Source organism: Sinohyriopsis cumingii, chromosome 3 (assembly GCF_028554795.1).
Source record: "Sinohyriopsis cumingii isolate HCF-2022 chromosome 3, ASM2855479v2, whole genome shotgun sequence".
Taxonomy (NCBI): Eukaryota; Metazoa; Mollusca; class Bivalvia; order Unionida; family Unionidae; genus Sinohyriopsis; species Sinohyriopsis cumingii.
The window spans coordinates 40,285,400-40,306,401 of record NC_142963.1 but is presented as its reverse complement, the minus strand read 5'-3'; the positions used below and the strand labels follow the sequence as shown (position 1 = coordinate 40,306,401).

Genomic DNA, 21,002 nt, shown 5'->3' with positions numbered 1-21,002 from the left:
TTGACCAAACAATATATCATGACCACACCAACATAGTCTAATCGGAGTTACATCGCTTCTGTTCTAAAACTGATGTCACAATAACATGTTAGAAGTGTCTTGAGGAAATAAAATAGACTGTGTTATGGATGCTGTTTTCAAGTTGAATACTAATTTACAGTTTTCACATGATCTTATAATCGGACTTAATATTGTTATTGTTTGTGTGACGACCATTAATTGTATGTGAAAAATACGTAATTCTATCCTATACCATCAACAACGGTATTTAATGTGCTGTAAATATCAATTCACTATATCATCTCCAATTTGAAAAGTTATTCCAATCAGACTTTTATCTCAGTTTGGTTTCTCTTGTCATTTCTTATGTTCGGCGTTATCGAAACCCAGTAACTCATGTCATCGTGTAGCACTAATATATTGTCTTTTTCTCTATGATACATCTCTGGTTATGGCTAACAGGTATGAAAATTAATAAAAAATACAAAATATCGAATTCTGCCTTTATTAGAATTACATCCTTGCTTACTAGGCAATGGTATAGAACATTCAGAACACATATTTCTTTTCCGATAGTAAAAGTAAAATCCGTATACCAATTTTTGCTAACTTTTATTCATTTTGATCTGTGTTTGTTCCCCTTACCTGTATGGTGCCAACAGCATATTGTGATTCGCTTTTATTAACTGATACATTAATCAGATCATTCATTTCCACTATTATGTGAGGTCAAAACTAATGCAACAACAAATGAAAAATGGTAGGAAGGTATTAGTAACGCAGTAAATAAATAATAAAAATATTGATCTTGTTTTGGTTTCATTCTCCATCAAAGATGTGTAACCTGAATAAGATTATTTGAAAGAACAGATGTTCTAATAATTAAGTCTCTTATGGCGAAATATTCTATTTATTATACTTCATTTCTCCTTGACCTCAGAATTTTGTAACTAATTTGTTTTTGTTGCGATACAGAATTCAGAAAGATAATAGGACTCTCTTATATTTCAATTAGGCCTTATAAATTCAATTTATCTTTTGTTTCACTGGCAGTATTTACGTGATATTTAGTCATTAAAGTATATATTTTAAAGTTTCCATGTATTTTATGTGTCAGTAAAAAATGTTTTGTTGAAATGGGGGTTATAATTCAATCTGTAATCCTGTATTTTGTAGTATATATTCAGAGAGGATTTATCCAAAAGCATTAATATAGCTATCTTCCCAAAACAAATGTTTGTTTTTATGTATTTCCTTTACAAATGTACAAAGATTATTTTGTAAGTTTATTGTTGATCTTACGACACACCAGCACTGCAAGGCTGTATAGCGCCAACAATAGGTTAAATGATCAAAAAGTATATTCAAAATGGTTTAGTACCTCCGCGCAATGACAGTACATAAACGTATGGTAAAAATGTATGCGAGTTCCCATTCTTTATTTGGATTATACCTATGTTACTTAAAAACCTTTATCAGAACATGTTATGTGAACTATCCCATAATGAAATCATGGTAGATTAGAGTCTATGGAAGGCTGAATACACATTTGTAAAACAGACTCCATATCTCTAATTTAAAAGAAAATCAAAACAAAATCAATTGCAGTTTTTTTTCTTCTTATTTTAGGCTTTATACTATTATTATTAAGAGTTTTAGACATATCTGGACACCCCTTTGTACATTTTAATAACAAGGTATTCTGAATTGGAATGTGTATTCTTGAAATTAAAAAAAAATCAATTTAACACTATTAAGAAGACACTGAAAAAGTAATTTATTTATCTTTTGAATATAAATATTTACCTTAAAGTTTTCAAATGCATCAAACTTAGCAAAATCAGTTATGTCGCTTATACATTTCACGTCTTTATTATACTTTATTTTACAAGCTTTATAAAACAGCGTTTCATCTACAATCTTAATATATTCACTGTGAATTTCAAATAAATACACTTTTGCAAACTCTTATCAAAGATTGAAAGAAATACCTCGTGATTTCGATAGTTTCAGAATCTCTCTCTACCTTTATGGCTCCGTGTCGCTAAAACTTTAAGTTGAAAATATGCTCGCTAGTTCTCATCCGTGTCAGATCTTGGAAAGACTAATCCTGCGATTGAGAACACTTACAACATTCGTCTGGGAAACACACAACCATCATTTATTTTAGCCAATCGTATTAAAGTTATCCGACCGCCAAAACGTAATACGCGTCTATCCAGATTTGAGTAATTTCTCATATTTCATCGCTTTCTTAATAAGCCTATCTCTTAAAAGGGTGATTTTATGACATTTATTTCATCGAGTACAAAGATGCATCATTTCAACTCTAATCATTATCCGATACATAGACACCACATTCACCTTGACTCGCACGTCTGTCTGACCGTTATCAAACAGACACTAGTTACAAATCAATCACGCCCCAAATTGGGATATTGCGAACAGCGCAGTCTAGCAATTTAAGACGGTACCGAGACCCATTCTTCAAGTTTATTTCTATATGTCACATTGACCACGGCAAATGTGCTGCGCGAGGATATACAACATTTTGCACTGTTACAACTTCCTACACATATTGCTGGGACGTTTACCTTTTCTTAACTTACATTCAGAAATGATATTGATGCAAAACTAATACTTTGAGAGTGGAATATAAAGATTTACTGTGAACTCTCGGGTATACGTGTTTGATCATCTGTAAACTGTTCAACTGTATTCTCTTTGTTTTTAAATACTATTCATATAATATGTTTATGTATTTCTATAATGTGTGTAAAGGGGGCCCCGAGTGGCCGAGTGGTCTAAAGCGCTCTTCGTTACGGATCACTGACATCTCACCTCTGTCTGCGGCGGTTCGAGTCTAAGATTCAGTCAATGTGGGTATGTGAGAAAGGTTGCCAGTAGCTTCTCGTGGGTCGGTGGTTCTTTCCGGGGTTTTCTCTGGTTCTTCCTCCACCATTAATACTGGCCGCCATGTATAGCCTATCATGTGCTGAAAAATGGCGTTAAACCCCACAACAACAACAACAACAACAACAATGTGTGTTAACTTTTATCCATGATTGTAGAGTATAACGATCGTTACATAGGTAATTTTTGTCCATAAATGTAGATAATACTTTAAGATGATCAAAATATGTAAGGTATACGTATGTTTATTACATGGGTTTGAATTCAATACCCCGTTTGGTCATGACCTTAGAAGGTCTTTGAAAATGAAGCTGTTTGCAGCTTGGTGTAATATATTTTGGGGGAACGATTGAGTTATAACGATGTCCATCAGTTAGGATTGTATTGCGGTATTGGTCAGGTTGGGATGTATTGCGACATAGGTCAAGTAGGGATGTATTGCGATAGAGAGTCAAGGTGAGGAATATAACGAGAAATAAGTAAACAGCTATTTATTCCTGTACGTATCTTAATATCAGTGTTTTAGTTGTGTTCAGTTCAACTTTGAGATGATTTATTGACTTAAATTATTCGTTTGAATTACACAATGTTCTTTAACTTCTGACCTAAAATATTACTTGATGAGAATTGTCGATTCATCCAAACACATTATTTATACTTGGCATTTCAGCATATTTTAAAATAGAAATTCATTCGAAACACCACTGAAATTCATTTGCAACACTCTAAACCTTGGACTGTGAGAGAACATTTAGGATTACTCTAGATCTAATTAGCAATACTGTAAATTCGTCTTAAATATTGTCTATACAGCTTAGGGAATCAAATGTTGTTTTTTAAAAGTTTACTAAATGTTTTGGTTTTGCTTTTTAACACTATCGAGTCATGATAATATTTATATTATCTCTTAAAGGATTGACAATATTTCTGTATAAAGTATAAACTGGCATTTGGAGATAGGAATCTTTGTCTAAAACCCCTTCTTTCTGAAATAAATAAGTCGTAAAACCATCCTTTATATTTGCTTAAGATATATTTCTTAGAAATATCTTAATAATATTTTGTATAGAATACCAAAACGTTAAAACACTTTTTAACATATTTAAGAAAATGAATTTTGTCGTCTTTTTAAAAAAAAATGCTATTTAAGTGACCATGACTATTATATTTTTCTGAAACGTGCTTTAAACCTTATGTCAATCAAATGTATCAGATATATATATATATATATATATATATATATATATATATATATATATATATATATATATATATATATTCAGTGTGTGTGTGTGTGTGTAGGCCTTCATGAATCCTGTTTTGCGATGCTAATATCATTGATAACAATATCTTCACCCTTTGAGCTATACATGCTGATGCTAATTTAAAGACTACAAAAAAGGATAATAGTTCAACAGTGTTTGTTTGTTTTTTTTGAAAAAATATAAACTGTCTGGGTTATGTCCCTTTCGTAATTAAGCATTATACCTAGTCTCAGACTGATTAATCATAAGTTTCGTAAATTGTCCGAATCAATATGTAAAATAACCACTGATTCTGAGTAGAGAAGACTGTAAAAAAAAATCTGATTTCATTCAGAATTTCCTTTTGCTCTCATAAAATATTTTCTATGACATTTTGTTGATAAAACGTTATATTATCAAGGGCACAAATATATTTGGATGATTCCCCCCCCCCCCTTTAAATTCACCGGGCTCGCAATTACAGGCTCATGTAGTCTGTCATTTCTGATTTCCTTTTCTACAATTTCTCCATAATACTTTTAAAAATATGTTCTTACTTATCAGCTTCATTAACTAGATATTTCATTTTATACAGTGTTTATTCTTATCTGTAGCAAATGAGACTGCTGTGTCCTATATTTCCATAAATATAACTTCAAAATATAGACCATTAACAGTTGCATAATGGATATATGGGATATTTATATCATTTAGTTCATCAAGATTGTAATGGGGGTAATGATTATCTTTCTTGTTTTTACCCTATTAAAAGTATTGTGTACTCTGTAGCATACTCCGAGACCTTTCAAAGGCTTTTATTAAATCTGCGGAATCCTTTTCAATGTAAAAGGTCATAAGGCTGTCGTTCAAGGTTATTAATCATCTTATGCGACCTGTAACCTGATGCAATTTTATAACATTTACTAAGTCTGTCAGATATTGAGTACTAGGGAAAATGAATCCAGTGTAGCTTGTTTTAGTGGATTTTTCCTGCGCCAATTCTTCGTTGGTTTGGATTTAGTACTTTGTAAATTAGAATAAACTTATTATCCTCCATGAAGTAATTTATTCTTTCTCTAGATTTCGGGATTTTAAACATTTACGTATACTTCAAAATCCAACGTCAGATCTTATACTAACTTAAAGTCTCCACATCAAATATTGACTGTATTATTAAACTCTTCGATTGTTACTTTCAATATGTTAAAACAATTAGAAACATATGTAAATAGAGCCATTTAAGTTAACAGGAGTTAAATTTAAAGTTGTTCTTGACAAATATACTTACTCTTCTTGCATTCGGCTCGTGTTAGCTAAACGTATGGTCACAACCATTACTAGTGGCAATTCAGTGGAAAAGGCAAAATTGTACAAAGTTTCACATTTTAAAATTGATTTTTGAACTAATTACATTAAACGGAATATCATTATCAAGTGTATTTGTAATACATTCCTTCACTCCGCACATCTTATCATTCTTTGTGATTTATATTCAAATTTGTTATTATTACTCCTCTTAAATTTGGCTCTGGTGAATTACAAATACATATATATCCCCAATGGTTCCTGATATTTGTGTCTTCCGTACATGTTTAGTGAGTATCATGTAAACACACAATACCATAATGTTCCATTAGAAAATATTAAATGCCTCTTTTCCGTTATTGGACTTTCCCAGCGTCTGACAGGTGGCAGTTGCTATTTTAATTACAGTATCCATTGTTTGCGTTTTTGAAATGGAACTTATGGACATATGTTATACAGTCAATAGTTAATGATTATCCTTGACCTTGCTACTACATATATTCAAAACCGATATAGAACTCAGAAATATAGTACGTGAAACACAATTGACACTTATAAACTAGTCAATAAAACAAGTATTAAATAATTGAATGGTTCGATAAAGTAGAAAAAGAAATGTACAGTGACACAGAAGAAAGCATAAAATACAATATTCTTCCACTAGCATGACAATAAGTCCAGCGTAAACCTCACACAAATTGCCCAGGCGTTCTGTAAATACTTGGTTGGCAGAAGCAAACGACAAACAGGTCTTATCGAGCTACTTAACCCTATCGTATATGCATTCATCATTATATTCGTATGGCACATATCAATCCCTGGTGGAAATTGCCCAAACATTTGAAGAAAAAATTTAAATAAAACAATGTTTATTAAAGGGAGTTTGAACCCTCGATAATGATGCAGACAGGCACTCATAATGTGCCTGTATCTTAGTAATGCGAACTCGAGCCATATTTGATTATATAATATTGATATTCAGTTTGATTTATTTCGATGCCATTGCGATATTGTTTATCTAGTTTGTTGATTACACCAGGAGTTTGTCATGCTATATTAAGCACCTGTTTAAATGAGTATTATTTTAATGTTACTCAATCATTTTTAGTGGCTTGTTTTTTATAATTTTAAATGATGTTCATACCTTTAATATGTATGCAATGCGTTGGTTAACCGGAACGTTAAAAGCGGGTAGCAAGATATGGCCTAAGAGCAATTCTTGCTAATATTTTAAAATCTTAAGTCCATTGTTAAATTGTCATACATTTTCATACATCATCTATGCTTTTAATGTAACACATTTACTTTGATCGGACCGTTTTGGAATATTCTTTGCAAAACTCTATACGAGGCCCATTTTACTCAATCTCAATCGAAATCATGAAAATGTCAACTATTGACTTGTAGGAAATAAATGATATTCATAAATAAATAAGTTTGTCTAAATATACAAAAACCATTGTTGGTATGTGTATTTTATTAACTGTATTAGAGTGACTTGGCCTACAATATAAAAGGTGCTGAATCACAGTTTACAAAACATGGAGACAGATTGATCAAGGATAGAGCGTGTCATTTGTTATGCTAGTATTTTAATGCTCGAAGCATTTACGAATCAAACGCAATTTGTAGATATCAAAAACCCATCTTATAAATCATGTTTGAGATTGAAAACAAAAACAAAAATGCGTATCCTATCGTTTGCAAAAATGCTTCAAGCTCACTTTCTTGTATAGTTTCTACTTCTCCTTCAGATTACACACACACACACACACACACGATTTGCTCTAACTCAAAAAATCTGAAAGCGCTCACGTGGCAGTAATCGAAAGTGCCAATTGCATGTTATAATGGCAGCACTCTATTCTAGCAAATGGGGAGCCTCATATGTCAGAAATTAAACAGAATTATTCCTAAACACGTGGTTCATTCACATTCACATTCACAGGTGTAATATTTTATAATACATAATACAGTAAGTACATATTCTATCCGTCCTATCCAGCAGTTGGTTTATATATATATACATACTACCCAGCAGTTGGTTTATATATATATATATATATATATATATATATATATATATATATATATATATATATATATATATATATATATATATTATATTTATATATATATATATATATATATATATATATATATATATATATATATATATATGTGTGTGTGTGTGTGTGTGTGTGTGTGTGTGTGTGTATGTGTGTGTGTGTGTGTGTGCAAATTCATGCCATTTATTTGTTTCTTAACCCAACACTTCTTGGGACCCGCTGACTTATAAACATTACAGCTAGTATTGTATTGTTATCGTTAATTAAAATTGCATAATTTCAAAGTGTTAGTTGTAATGCTAGAGACGTAATCAGAACCGATAAGCACTTTAGTCGCTATATCAAACCATATAAATGAAAACTGTAAGTGCTTGTCCTTTAAACACACTGGGATTGATGACCTGGCCAAAGCGGCTAGTTAACACTCACCGATCATTCATAAAGAGTTGATACAGAACAAAAAGATCGGCCATGATGTCGTGCGATTATACACCCAACAATTGTAATAGTGATCTACCTAAAACAATATTATATTACACGGCATGACGAAACAAATGCATCATATAGAGGCTCTCAAATGAGTGCAGATTTATTGTTGATTTAAAGCCAAGAACTAATTTCCAGATTTTGCGAGCATTGTCTTGCAAGAGATGGAAATTATTCAATTCCTGTCATAAAAACAAGTTTTCATTAGCATTACCTAATTGAGGTTCTTTTTTGTTAGAGCGAAAAACAGAAGAAAATAAAGGAATACATTCTTTTGGCATTTCATTCTGGTTCAGACTCTGCATCTTTCTATTCTTGCGCGTGGAAAAAGTCCCAGACGCGAGTTGAATCATTATTGTACAGTTTCATAACAAATAACATTTAGATGTAGAATAGCAATTAAAAGAGCAACTGTACTTTTATCAAAAGAACATTTGTTATGATTAGGATATTTTTTTCAATTGGATCTCTGTTGGAAATTCCTGGGTGTTGTTATATAGTTCACTTGTTTAGGTCAGCTAGGATTAATTGAAACGCCATGTGCATGAATTTGTATGCGGATGTTTAGGATGCCGATTCCATCATAGACTTCAACCATATATGAAGTATTGGATTTTGGCAGAAGAAATCGCGTTCCACTCGTTGGATATTTCTTGGACGGGAACATTAAAGAATTCAGAAACTGTGCTAGATATAGAGGTGTTGCTGATAAGTGAAATTTGCTGTTTGTGATTCTTTGGCTGTAGTGACTGATTAGATGTTTTTCTGACCAAATATTTGCATTATTTTATTCTGAAGAATGCTGTGTTTAGAAAACGTTATTAGAAGGAAGACCGGCATTTGTAGACTTTCGTTTGAAAAGAGAGGCGAACGTAATTACTCCTTCAGGCTGACATTAAAATAATTCGTGCCTCGAGGTCGGGAAGCCAATAAAGCCCGCCTTCCCCTCCTCCCCTGCCCTCTCTCCATTGACTGATACTTTTATTTTCACTGGTAAAAAGCCTTTGTGGGGTAAATCTGATATATTCTGGCTAAGGTAAACTTCATTTCTAATGCCCCTTGGACAATCTTTTGGAAACATAGCCGCCACATTGTTCTTAGTAATGCTAAAAATATATTCTAGAAGGCGGGGTAAGAAAGAAACAAAACAATCATTCCCACAGTCGTAGTCAAGCAGTAATTTGAATAATGCACACGACCTGCATGGGCTTATTTGGACCAATCAGATTCAAATAAAGTGATATGTTAACATAGTCACTGTCAGGTGCCCCTATGGAATTATTACAAACCCCGATAAGGACGGACAATTAAAAAAGTTAAATAGCTCTAAGCCCCCAATCAGCGAAGCCGATGGTTTATGTGTAGAAAATATAAAAATAATAAGGTGAAAGGTATAACAATCTAATAAAATATACATCTGTTTTGAACAATTACAGGATAATTTTTCAATGCAATATATATCTGTTTTGAACAATTACAGGACAATTTTTCAATGCAATTGCTTCCAATCAATACGAGACCTTTTCACATTGCCAATTATTTCATCATGCGAAATTAAAGGTGAGAGTGTTTCCTTCACGTGTCCCTTCTATGCTATTCGTCTGTAACTTCCGCCTTGTATTCCTTTATCGGTACTCCCGGTACCTTGTTTCCATCTCCCGGCCTCCGTATCAGTACTTCCGGTACACTTGTTTCGTCTCCCAGCCCTGCGCCTTCGCACAACTACCTAATTCCACTTGCTCTCCTCGTCTCCTTCTATATAAGCTTCGGGCGGATTCCTATCCTACCTGGAAAGCTTCATCAGAAGCCTTTGTTCCAAATCTCGTCCCAAGCTCTAAAAACTGCCTTCAAGCACTTTTTAACGAGCGCGTAACTTCGGCATTCAGAGCGAAGTTTAGTGCCTCAAATTTCCTCATGATCTGCTCTCGCCAATGTCCAGACATGCACTGATCCGTGAACAACGAATATAACATAATAATGTCTGGCTGTGTGAGAAACCCGCCCCAAAAGTTTACTATATTAGTTCTGATGATTAAATGCCGGTGGTCTCTTTGAAAACTATCTGGGGTAGTATCACTATGTGTTATAATGTCGGGTTTCCGATCTCTAAGCCTAAGCCGTCCGTTGACATCACTTCTGATTGCAAAACAAGCAGAGTTTCTCACCACCGTGAAGAAGTTCTCTTTGAAGTAACCAGGAATTGAACCGTAACTCAATGGGTAAGGAAGTTTCATTGTTTCAGAATCGGTCTTAAGTCTTAATATTATATAACAGATATTGACATTACCCGAAGTACTTTGAATTACGAATTATATCGGAAGAGATCGTTTAACCTGAGGCCGGAATTGTAAGCAAATTTTGCACATAACGTGACAGTGACATGTCAAAAGTTTTAAACAGCAGAAAATGTATGGAAAGTTGACCAACTAAGTGATCAATTACAGTGCGCTGAATCAGCTCAGCGTTGATCCAAAGAAGTTTCGATCTTTCCAGATAAGACTTATTTTATTGTGCATATGATAAACATGATTTAATATAACAGCTTCATTTGAAACCCTCCTTTCCTGGTAAATGCAAAACATTCATTGATCTATCGCAAGAACAGAGATAACCACGAATATTTGCTAGCATTGCATAACATATACAATAAGATTATTTTGACTGACACGTTTTTCTTGTGAAATCTTTTTGTAAATGCTAAACATTTCATGAACAATGTTTGAAATGTTGAAGCTATGTCAGTTTAAATTTGAGAGTGAACTAGATCGTTGACATTAGGCCTTCTAGTGCGCCTATAAAGCACGGGATGGCTTTGCCAGCGATAATATTGATCGGGGGTCCGCAAGTATCGGCACATTTTAGGGTTTCACTGATATATGGTGATGCAATGTAAGCGTATGATCCTCCTCAATATAGCTGTAACGAAAAAGGTTATTAATGTTAATATACATCTGTAAGTTATCCTGCTGAAGGTTTTACTACTACGTTTTACATATTTGTGGGGCATGAGTCTCTTAGGTTATTGTCACTGGCTTCCCGTCTCTAAATACACAAGGTAAATACTTCGCAAATTATAGTAGTGTAACCTATATATTTTGATTTCATTCCCAACTTTATGCAAGAAATATTTCTACTAAAAATAATTCTATAGGACATAAATCCCAAATCATTCAGTTTTAAGGATTAATATTACATTCGATAAGAAAACAGCAATACATTTTTTATTACAGTATGCATCATCCCTGTGAATAAGTGATCTGATTCATAAGCTTAGCAACTGATTCGAAGGCACAGCAATAAAGACATGTGTTCCATGCTTTATTCGCAATAATGGTGATTTCAATGTTTTTATGAACAGAATATTAAAGATCTCTGAAAGCCAGCATTAGTCGTCTCCTCGTTCAATCGTGATTCAGAATCATTGTCAAACAACGAACAGTGTGTCTTCTGCAAATGTTTATATGCTCATACCATTAATTCAATGTTTTAGAGACAGACATTTTCGAATATGATGGTATTTTTTATTTCAGACATTGATTGCATGTGTTTGGCTACATTGCTGCACACAAATAAAATTGCATTTTATCCTTGAAATTCATGAAAATGAATTAAATGTTCTAATCTGGTTTGACGTATGCACGCACATCAGGTTAATGTTCAAGGTAATTTATGCCTCATTTCAACCAATGGAAGTTACCTAATGCAAGTCACCCAATGCAAGTCACCCAATGCAAGTTACCTAATGCTAGTTACTTGACATTCCTGGTGGGAGTTACTTCAATCATAGAATGTATTGTGGGTTTGCTAGTGATTAAATGTTTAAATACGTAACTGGTATATATAGTTTATGTACACTTATGCAAGCATTTTAAGCTATTTATACACTTTGAAACAGAAGAGAACAAAAATATTTGGCTATGAGAGAAAAAACAAAAGGGGAAGAGCAAAGGTGTTTAAGACCAACTTTGTAACATTTAAGCCTCCCGAGTGCATCTGAAACCATTTAACTTTGATCACCACTACATCCGCCCAGTCTACATGAACTTTTAATTCATTACAAGATCATTTCTGATTCACGCCTAATAGTTTCCTTTTCGATAGATTAAAATAGCTCATAATTCTCTACAAAATTTACTTCTTCCTACATTTTTTTCTGTTTATCTCTTCCTTCTCGGTCAAAGTTTTCGATTAACGCACATTCAGTGGTAACAAAATGACTACAAATATTGATGATGCCATACAGAATATCTTAATGGCTTTTTATGAACACATTTGAATGAATAGGTACGATCAAGCTCGTGAATAATTACACATACAACCTATCTATCAAGCTCACTTCCACAGGACCTAATGCTATGTCTCATTACTTGTTGACAAATTAATGCAGCGTTGAAGTACTTCTCTTACACTTATGCAGTACCTGGATTCGATATCCGGTTCTGACATGTACCCTTACGGATACTAAACGGACTCAAAGATGAGTTACAAGGCTCCACCTTTTATCAGAAAACTGATTCTTGGAAGGATTAGCCATTAAGACTAAAATCTTCGGATCATGATAGTGGATAGTCGAAAGCTGAACTCTGAAACGTGGTATCGGACAAACAGTTTAACTTTAGAAAATAAAAGATAAGATGTAAATATTTTTCATAAAGCTAGCCAATTTTAGTACCTTGGCAGAGAATAATAACATTTTTTAAAATAGCCACAAAGAGGTTTAACCTTAATCAAAAGAAGGATATATCCAGTCTATTGCCTTATTAACTTTTCTTCACACAAGAAAACAATACTTGTCAGCTTCTCTAGGTGTTGATTACAGCTTTCTCTGATAGCATCAATTAATATTTGATGTCACTATACCCGGTAACCTATGTCAAGTAAACGCTATATCTTTTCCGGAAGAGGGCGTAAATAAAGCATGTGTAATGTCTTTTGGTTGAACTATTTACTTCATTGCTTATAAAGTTTACATACAATTAGAACACTGTGTATATATTTGCAGTTTAGAGATAAGAAGCGTAGGTTTCGGTGGTTGGACTAAAAATGATCAACTTTAAAATAATTGTGGCAAAACAGACGAACTGTTATATTGAAAGGTCTAACGATTTGTACCTCAAAGACAGGATTTATCATGCTCACATATATCTACATCAGACCGCTATAATGTTAACATGTATTTTGCAACATCCAGATGAAGAAATATAACCAATTATGTCTAAACGATTCCTGAGGAAATTCATTAGAAATCCCTTGAAATCAATCTTTCATAATATTATTATATTCCTTGTGTTATTATGCGAAAACATAGCTAAGGTTTTTTAATTTGTTTATAAACTCTTAATAGATCCGTAGTAGCGAGCGCAACATAACACAGACACAAATTTGGAACTAAAATATATCAAATGCGTCCGATCTAATGCAAAGTAAATGTGAAAATAATGTGTGATGTCTCTTACGGATTAAGCCAAAATGTTATCACTATTTTCCCTCAGACTGATATGCCGCTATTACCAGTTTTGCAGTTAATTGTAAATGAAACCCGAAAAAGCTAAATTTTACCAAAATGATTCAAAGGTATTGGTAAATTGATTTTACAGTACAAATGAAATTGAAATGGGTTCGTTTTGCGAATAAATTTCAAATAATAAAACAATTCCAAAATAGTACATCGAGAAACTGGTTGATCCGAAGTTAAAATGTCACATGCATTTTATTTTTTCCCAAGCACCTTATTAAATTATTTTTTCATGTTCAGAAATGGTAGAGTTAAAAATTAAGGTTTAATAAAGTCTTAAGCTAGTCCACACACTCTCGAGAAAGACGTTTCAAAAGCATTCAAAATAGTATATAAACTTGTAAATAATTTGAAAATTTACCCATGTTCCCATGTTCAGATCTCTGTTTGGTTCTTACCATGAATATTCATCAAATTTTCAGGTACAGAGCAAACAGACAGACATACAAGCAATCCAGCAAAACAAAAACGTAATGTAGTAGAAATTCTTCAGCCATCTCAGAATTGATTCGAAATGTTAAATATAGACCATAAACGAATGTTTATGATACTCGGAACCCGAAACACTGGTGGAATGATAAAATCTGATTAATGTTGTTGGCCCACTAAGAACTTATAGCAATCAAATATCTTTAAATAGATGAAACGAGAAAGGATAAAAAGGAATACAATTCTTCATGATTTTCTTTATACCATTACTGTACATATCGTCATCTATCCCACGCTTCTCAGAATTCTCTTTCAGCTTAAACCACTGTCATAACATTGTTTAATACCCTTGTCTCCGCGCATTAGTACGCAAGAACATTAAATAAGTCCTACCACCGTCTTTCAGGCATGTGCTGCAATCTGGTCAAGAACGTAGTAAAAAAAAATCAGATACATTTTGGCGGCTCAGATGCGTCAAAGTTTTACGTAATTGGCAGATCATGACGTGTATTTACGCGCTAACAATTAAGGTTATGAATGTTTAATTCCATCACAGCAAATAAGAATCAATGGAGATGCTTTTCTCAAAATATTAAAAAAAAAACGTTACATTTTGCACTAAAGCCATTCAAGAGAAAAGATAACAGTAAATACAAGTTAGGTATCGTTCATTTCTCTACAATTTTCTTTAGGTGGCATTTTATTGTAAAATGTATAGCATTTGTGACACAAACTGCTCATTAGATGGCCTCATAAAAAACGCCACTGCCTGCTCGAATTGTCTTACTCCAAGAGATCAGCCGCCTTTTGAAACGTCATTTCTGTTATTAAAGCGATGATTTGATGTACGAGATGATTGACAAATTTACCACTGGGTTAAATCGAAGCATACTCTTTCATCTACTTTCTAGCATATTCAAAAAGTTGTGTCACGATAGCGTTGTTCGAGATATAAAGGGCTGTAATCCACTTTACAAACAAAACACTATTCTCTTTCCTATACGAGATGAATAATTGCGTGGTAATCGAAGTGATTTTTCCTAGATTTGTAAGCATTACGCTGACAATTGTACAGCTAGGTTTTTCTCAAAATGAGACCCAAAATAATAACTAAGCGTTGTGTATAATATTTTTGTTTTATACATATGAGAATATGACAGCAAATAATGCAAAGAACTTTTTGTCTGATCATAAGTTGTCAGGATTTTACATGTTCACTACATTATCACCGTATCCAGGTGAATGGGGCATTACCTTAAGATTATATGTGTTTGTTTACCCGTCGGATACTCATTTGTGGTCGCACTGTCTCTGCTGCTGTCTTTTTATCCAAAGATTTTATCAAGACCTATCCGATATCGCGACCGAGGAACATGTACATTTATCGTGATAAATCCGTGTGGGGCAGGTAGCGCTTTTGAAAAGAAGTTTTTAAATTTTTAATCATATTCATGTTCCCACTACACTAAGTCTGATGAATGTTTCGCAGAGTATGTGTATCAACTTCATTAAACATAACTCAAATATTGCAGTTGTCTCTTATCACTTTAGGTATTGGTGTATATCGCTGAGTAACATAAGTCACATCTATTTTTATGCCTGCCTTGAGAAAATATCCGAGCTGGATTTGATTGTTTGTCCAGTTTCACATCATTATACACTACCAAATTATTCATAAATCCATCAAGATTATCAACAGTGCAGCTTCATCAATATCGGTGATAAAATCAATAATAATATTACCGTCCTGATCCAACACTTTTGCATTTTCATTAAAACATTTAAGCACATCATAGCATCTCTGATTATCTACAGATGGTGCAACTAAATATAATTTATCCCACTTGAGCCAACTCATTATCAAATTAAGCAACAATTGCGTCTTACCAGACACAGATGGACCTATGATAATTGCTCTGATGGACTTTGGTAGCGATAGATGTTGTTTTACTGGCTCTTGTTTTTGTGTCGCTGAGAAATCAGTGATATCTATGTTGTAGAAATATAATAAATAATATGAACTTATATTGCATTTGATGCGGAATAAATATTTTTACAAGTTGATTAATAACAATAATAACAAAAAGCATGCACTTACAGGTAGGTGTGTAAAATGTGGTATAAGCAAATACAAATTTATCTCCAGACACAAATTGTTTGGTGGTGATATCGCTACTTTACTGGGAAAATTACCATGTGTTCGTCTATATCAAATGCTGGATCCCAAATATGTTTGAACATTTTATTCTAATTAGTATCATTTAACACGATTACCACTTCGGGAAATTCCAATTCATGCTGTCAGACTAGCAGTTCTATGTTTTTCATTTTCTGATAGTGGTACACCAGCTAACACTGCTAGTGTTTTATTTACAGCTTGATTGATTATTTTACTGACATTTGAAGGCATGACTTCAGTGCTGGGTAATTTTACTGCCTGTGGTTTTTGTCGTATTAATCGTGCTAGTCTATCATTGATTGCTGAGAATGCTTTACTAGCAACATCACCAAGAGCACCAGTACACTTATCACGAACAAAGTCAATAGCTTTCACTGATAATTGTTTTGGAATCGGTGTTGCTTTTTGGGCTATCTTCTGAATAAACCCTGACAAACATCATGGTGTCCATCATCGTAGGTAGCTTTATACGTAGCTAATCGCGAATTTATCACTTTAACAATGATCGGTCCACGTTGAGCATTATGTATGATCATCGTTTTTATTGTCACTGATCTTATTACATACCTTCAATCACTGTGGTAATCATCAACGATTTCTTCAAAAAGAGACCGATAAACATCAATCTTCATGATACCGCCCAAATGGTGCAGATTAATCATCTTACTGTCGCGGAGCATTACTGTTAATCTTCGGCACTGTTGAAAATACTAGAACTAGAACATGTTTTCTTTAATCTCACAAATGCAGATAAATCAAGTGAAAATATGCTAGATAAGGAGATTTAAGAATTGCATAATGTGTCAAAGCCCGTCAAAGACATTTCAGTTTACATGTTGACATCCAGAATTCTGATGTAAATGACAGATATTAATGTGCCTATAAATTGCAACAACATGAGATGTCCAGAAAGCACCTGTGTTGGACTACGTCAGACATTTACAGGGTACAGCTAATTAACAGCACCAACTATCACAACCTTTAAGACAATCTGACCATTGTGGGGCTTGACCATTTATATAACAAATAGTACATACCAGTAATACAAGGAGGCTGAGTAGAAAGTTATTAATCTAGAAGATATTAATTCGACTTGGAAATAATTTTGGACATTTCATGTGCATGCAGCCATTTTATGTACCTGACACAATAAATATGATTTAGATTGAACCCTGTAAGTAAATGTGACAAATCTGAGACCAAAACATTACAACAAAAGATGGACTTTTCGGCAGGTGCTGCAAGTAACCATGTATTAAATAAGAATGGTTTATACAAAGTTAACTCACAGAATCTCTTTGAACATTTCTGTAATATTTTAAGGGAACCATGCAGCATATATTACGGATAGTTATTCGTAAGAATAATAAGATCTCAGATAATACTACAATGTATCGAAAACAAAATTAATTATGGAAAGGATTTTATTTTGTACCAGATTACTTCACTGTAGTGCTTTCTTTCATCCATGTTAATTGGACAGGGAAAGGTACAATCAGTATTAGAAGATAAAGTGAGTGGGTTGCAAGATCGTGTCCTATCTCTAGTTACTCAGTTAATACCATGTAGCTATTTATAAAGAACATCATCAGTTATATAAGGGGTTTTCTGCTATGAATATATCACATCAATAGCAAATACATTAGATGTTTAGACCCATAATATTTTGTGTAAATGACATGCAGGCACAATGTACTCTACAAAACAGATACGGACAACATTCGTTGTTACGGAACCGGGTGTAATAAAGGTAATCAGAGTCCACGTTAATGAGAATAGTCATAACAACGAACGAAAACTACATTAAAAGATTATATATATCTAATGTGTGTGTACAGAATATATCGGTTATACTCCATAGTTGCACTTAAAAAGTAAGTCTATGCTTACTCCGAATTATTTCACTGTTTTGATAATGAATTGCAGTTGTATAGAGATCGAAATCAGTTTAACATACTTCATTACCTCGACTTTTTTCCCCAACTCTCAACTCCTTTCGAATTTAACGACAAAATTCAGTTTAACGAACAGTTTCCAAAGCATGCAAATACGTTTGCTGATATACGCGTCAACATAAGAACTTTGACGTGCTCCCACCTATGACCTAAGCACTGCTATGGGCATGATAGTACTTCATAAAATCCGCTGTTTCTATCCAAGGTCTGTTTTAGCATACGACAGGAAGGGTCAAGGATTTTCTATGTGTGTGCCAATTATGCAATCTAGTATCCAGTGACTTCGGTAAATAATAATACTGCCTGTACAAATACAATGGCCCAAGTATCCGCCTCTTTCTGAGTCGCTATCTGTCATTTATGCGTTAAATATGGACTGAAAAAATAAAAAGTTAACAACAGGCTACCTAAGTTGCTGGGAAAATGCTATAATGTCTGTTTTTATTTCTTGTTGTGAATTGCATCAAAAGTCAGGTAAAATATAATAGCATATGTTTCTGCAAGAAATGCTGATTTTACATTGATTTGGCAGTGACAGTTTCTGAGAGGCATGAACGCTACCTAGGGGTCATTTTGGCCAAGATCTTACCCTAACACGTGATCGGTACCTCACCGTGAAGAGTAAATTTCAAATTTATCGGTCTTTTCTGTTGCATGCTAGGAAACGTCATCGGATATGTATGGTCATTTTGAACTGCATCTTAAGTCCTTGGGTGTTTACGTCATTAAAAGTTGAATGCAATCACCAAAGGTAAATGAGGTAACATTAGTATTGGCAACGTAAAACTGTCTTGCAGTTTCTGGAAATGAAAGATTTATTCAATATTTCGGTTACAAAGTGGAGAGTAGCATCAAATGTTAAAAGTGCAGGTAATTGTCTGCTGTTTGAAGCATCGGCAAATGTTATTTTCAACGCCTGTCTTTTTAACAGTGTATGTTCTTCGCACATCTAGCAGGATATACGTCCGCCACAATCTTACCGACTATTAATATGATTACCTCCGAGTCCTTTTCAGAAAATAGAGTTTCTTCAGTTCATATTGGAAAGAGATTATTGTTGTTGTTTTAGGGTTTAACGACATTTTCAGCACACGATAGGCTATGCATGGCGGCCAGTATTAATGGTTGAGGAAGAATCCGGGAAAACACCGGGAAGAACCACCAACCCACGAGAAGCTACTGGCAAGCTTTCTCACATACCCACATTGGCCGAATCCTAGACTCGAACCCACGCAGACAGAGGTCCGTAACGGAGAGCGCTTTAGACCACTCGGCCACTCGGGGCCCCTCGGAAAAAGATAATGATAAGGGATATACGCTTCTCCACTTGAGCTTTTAGCTCATTCCACCCAAGAGTCTGTATTTTTCCAACAGATGAGCCCATGGGAATACTTTGTCTTAGTTGTAAGAATTTACTGTTAATTCGCTTCACATATAAGATATATAAACATTAAAATGAAACTGTTTAACTTTTTGTATTCTCTTCTTTGGCAGTGTATGTTTTTCTGGGCACTCTGAATGGAATAGTGGATATGATGACCAATTTGTATGACCGCGGCCTACTGGATACTGGTGAATACATAGTCATCTACGTGGATCACGAGACCTTCGACCCAGACTACCCTCTGAAATACTTTCATCGTAAGTGGATATGTATAAAAAATGTCTAGTGCTCGTATCTTTCATTTAGGATTCAGCATTTACAGATTGTGCTTTCGAAGTGTTAATATACTGACCGTTTAAGAAGCACAAACTTGCATGAAAATAAAACAATGTGCTTTGACTAGTATTCTCCAGGTGAGATTTCCTAAATATTGTTTATAGTTATGATAATAGACTAAAAGCTAAACCACAACATTTCGGCTAAGCCATAATTATCTCATCATCAGAACTCGACATACATCTGCTTTTAACCCAATGTCATGTTATTTGGCTGGGAATGTCATCAAATTGAAGAATATCTAGTCACAACATGAAGTCGAAGTAGCATTAATGATTGTAAAGTGACTCACCTGTTGGTGTGTACGCATTGAACAGTCATAGAAGCATATACGATTCACCTTTAACTAGATTTTCCTCTTATAACACTACCCTCAATATCAATTTTTCATGTTAAGAGCTTCCCGTCCGTACATCTGCATTTCCAACAACATTTTGTGCATTACCCTGAAATTTACTAAGCATATAGTACTTTACCGGTGATCTGAATTATTTATACAGGTATATTTATTTATTCCTTCCAATACCGTAACACAAATATTCGTACTATCAAGCGAATCGAACAACAGATGCATGAGATTTGCGTTAGTTTGCTATTTCCCGTATTTCCAGGTATCTCAAGATAACAGTCGTTCTTCAACTAAAGGGATCTTAAACACTAGTGCCATAAAGTTTTTCCTCTAATCGGTTAGCGACCACACATTTACGAGATTCTAATTTCATACTTGCCTTGTTTTCCTTGCCGCACATGCGTATAATTTATCAGTACGCTTTTTCTAAACCGTAGAGCGGTATTTCATGCCACGTACAATGTCATGACGTTATACACATTCATTATGCCTATCTCCAAATGACCAAACAAATGTACGTGACTTATACCCAAGGTTTGTTACATTATCGACGCCTCTGGAAATCAATCGTCCCGAGTGATCGCAAACGTCATACTTGTAGCCATAAAGGACAATTGATTACTTCCTAGGAATCAAGCGCCAACTCGATTCGTGACTTCCAAACATCGTTACACATCTGACTCAGAGTCTATGGATCCGATTCCTCACATCCACCACTCTCCATCAATCCAAAGCTAAAGCAATATCACGCATCGTCTAAAATAAAATAGACAAGACGACCAGAAATTGTATCGCTTTAAAACAAACAAGAAACTGAACTGACTGGACTCTCAAAGCT

At 34.1% G+C, this 21,002-nt stretch overlaps 1 protein-coding gene across 1 annotated transcript in view; it reads left to right on the top strand.

Annotated features, from left to right (window-relative positions):
• Positions 1 to 21,002, top strand: part of LOC149802746 (receptor-type guanylate cyclase Gyc76C-like) — a 409,761-nt gene that overhangs the window by 337,091 nt on the left and 51,668 nt on the right. The window contains exon 6 of the mRNA XM_089951308.1: positions 19,590 to 19,736. Coding sequence (XP_089807434.1) covers positions 19,590 to 19,736 — 147 coding nt within the window. The remainder of the gene's footprint in view (positions 1 to 19,589; positions 19,737 to 21,002) is intronic.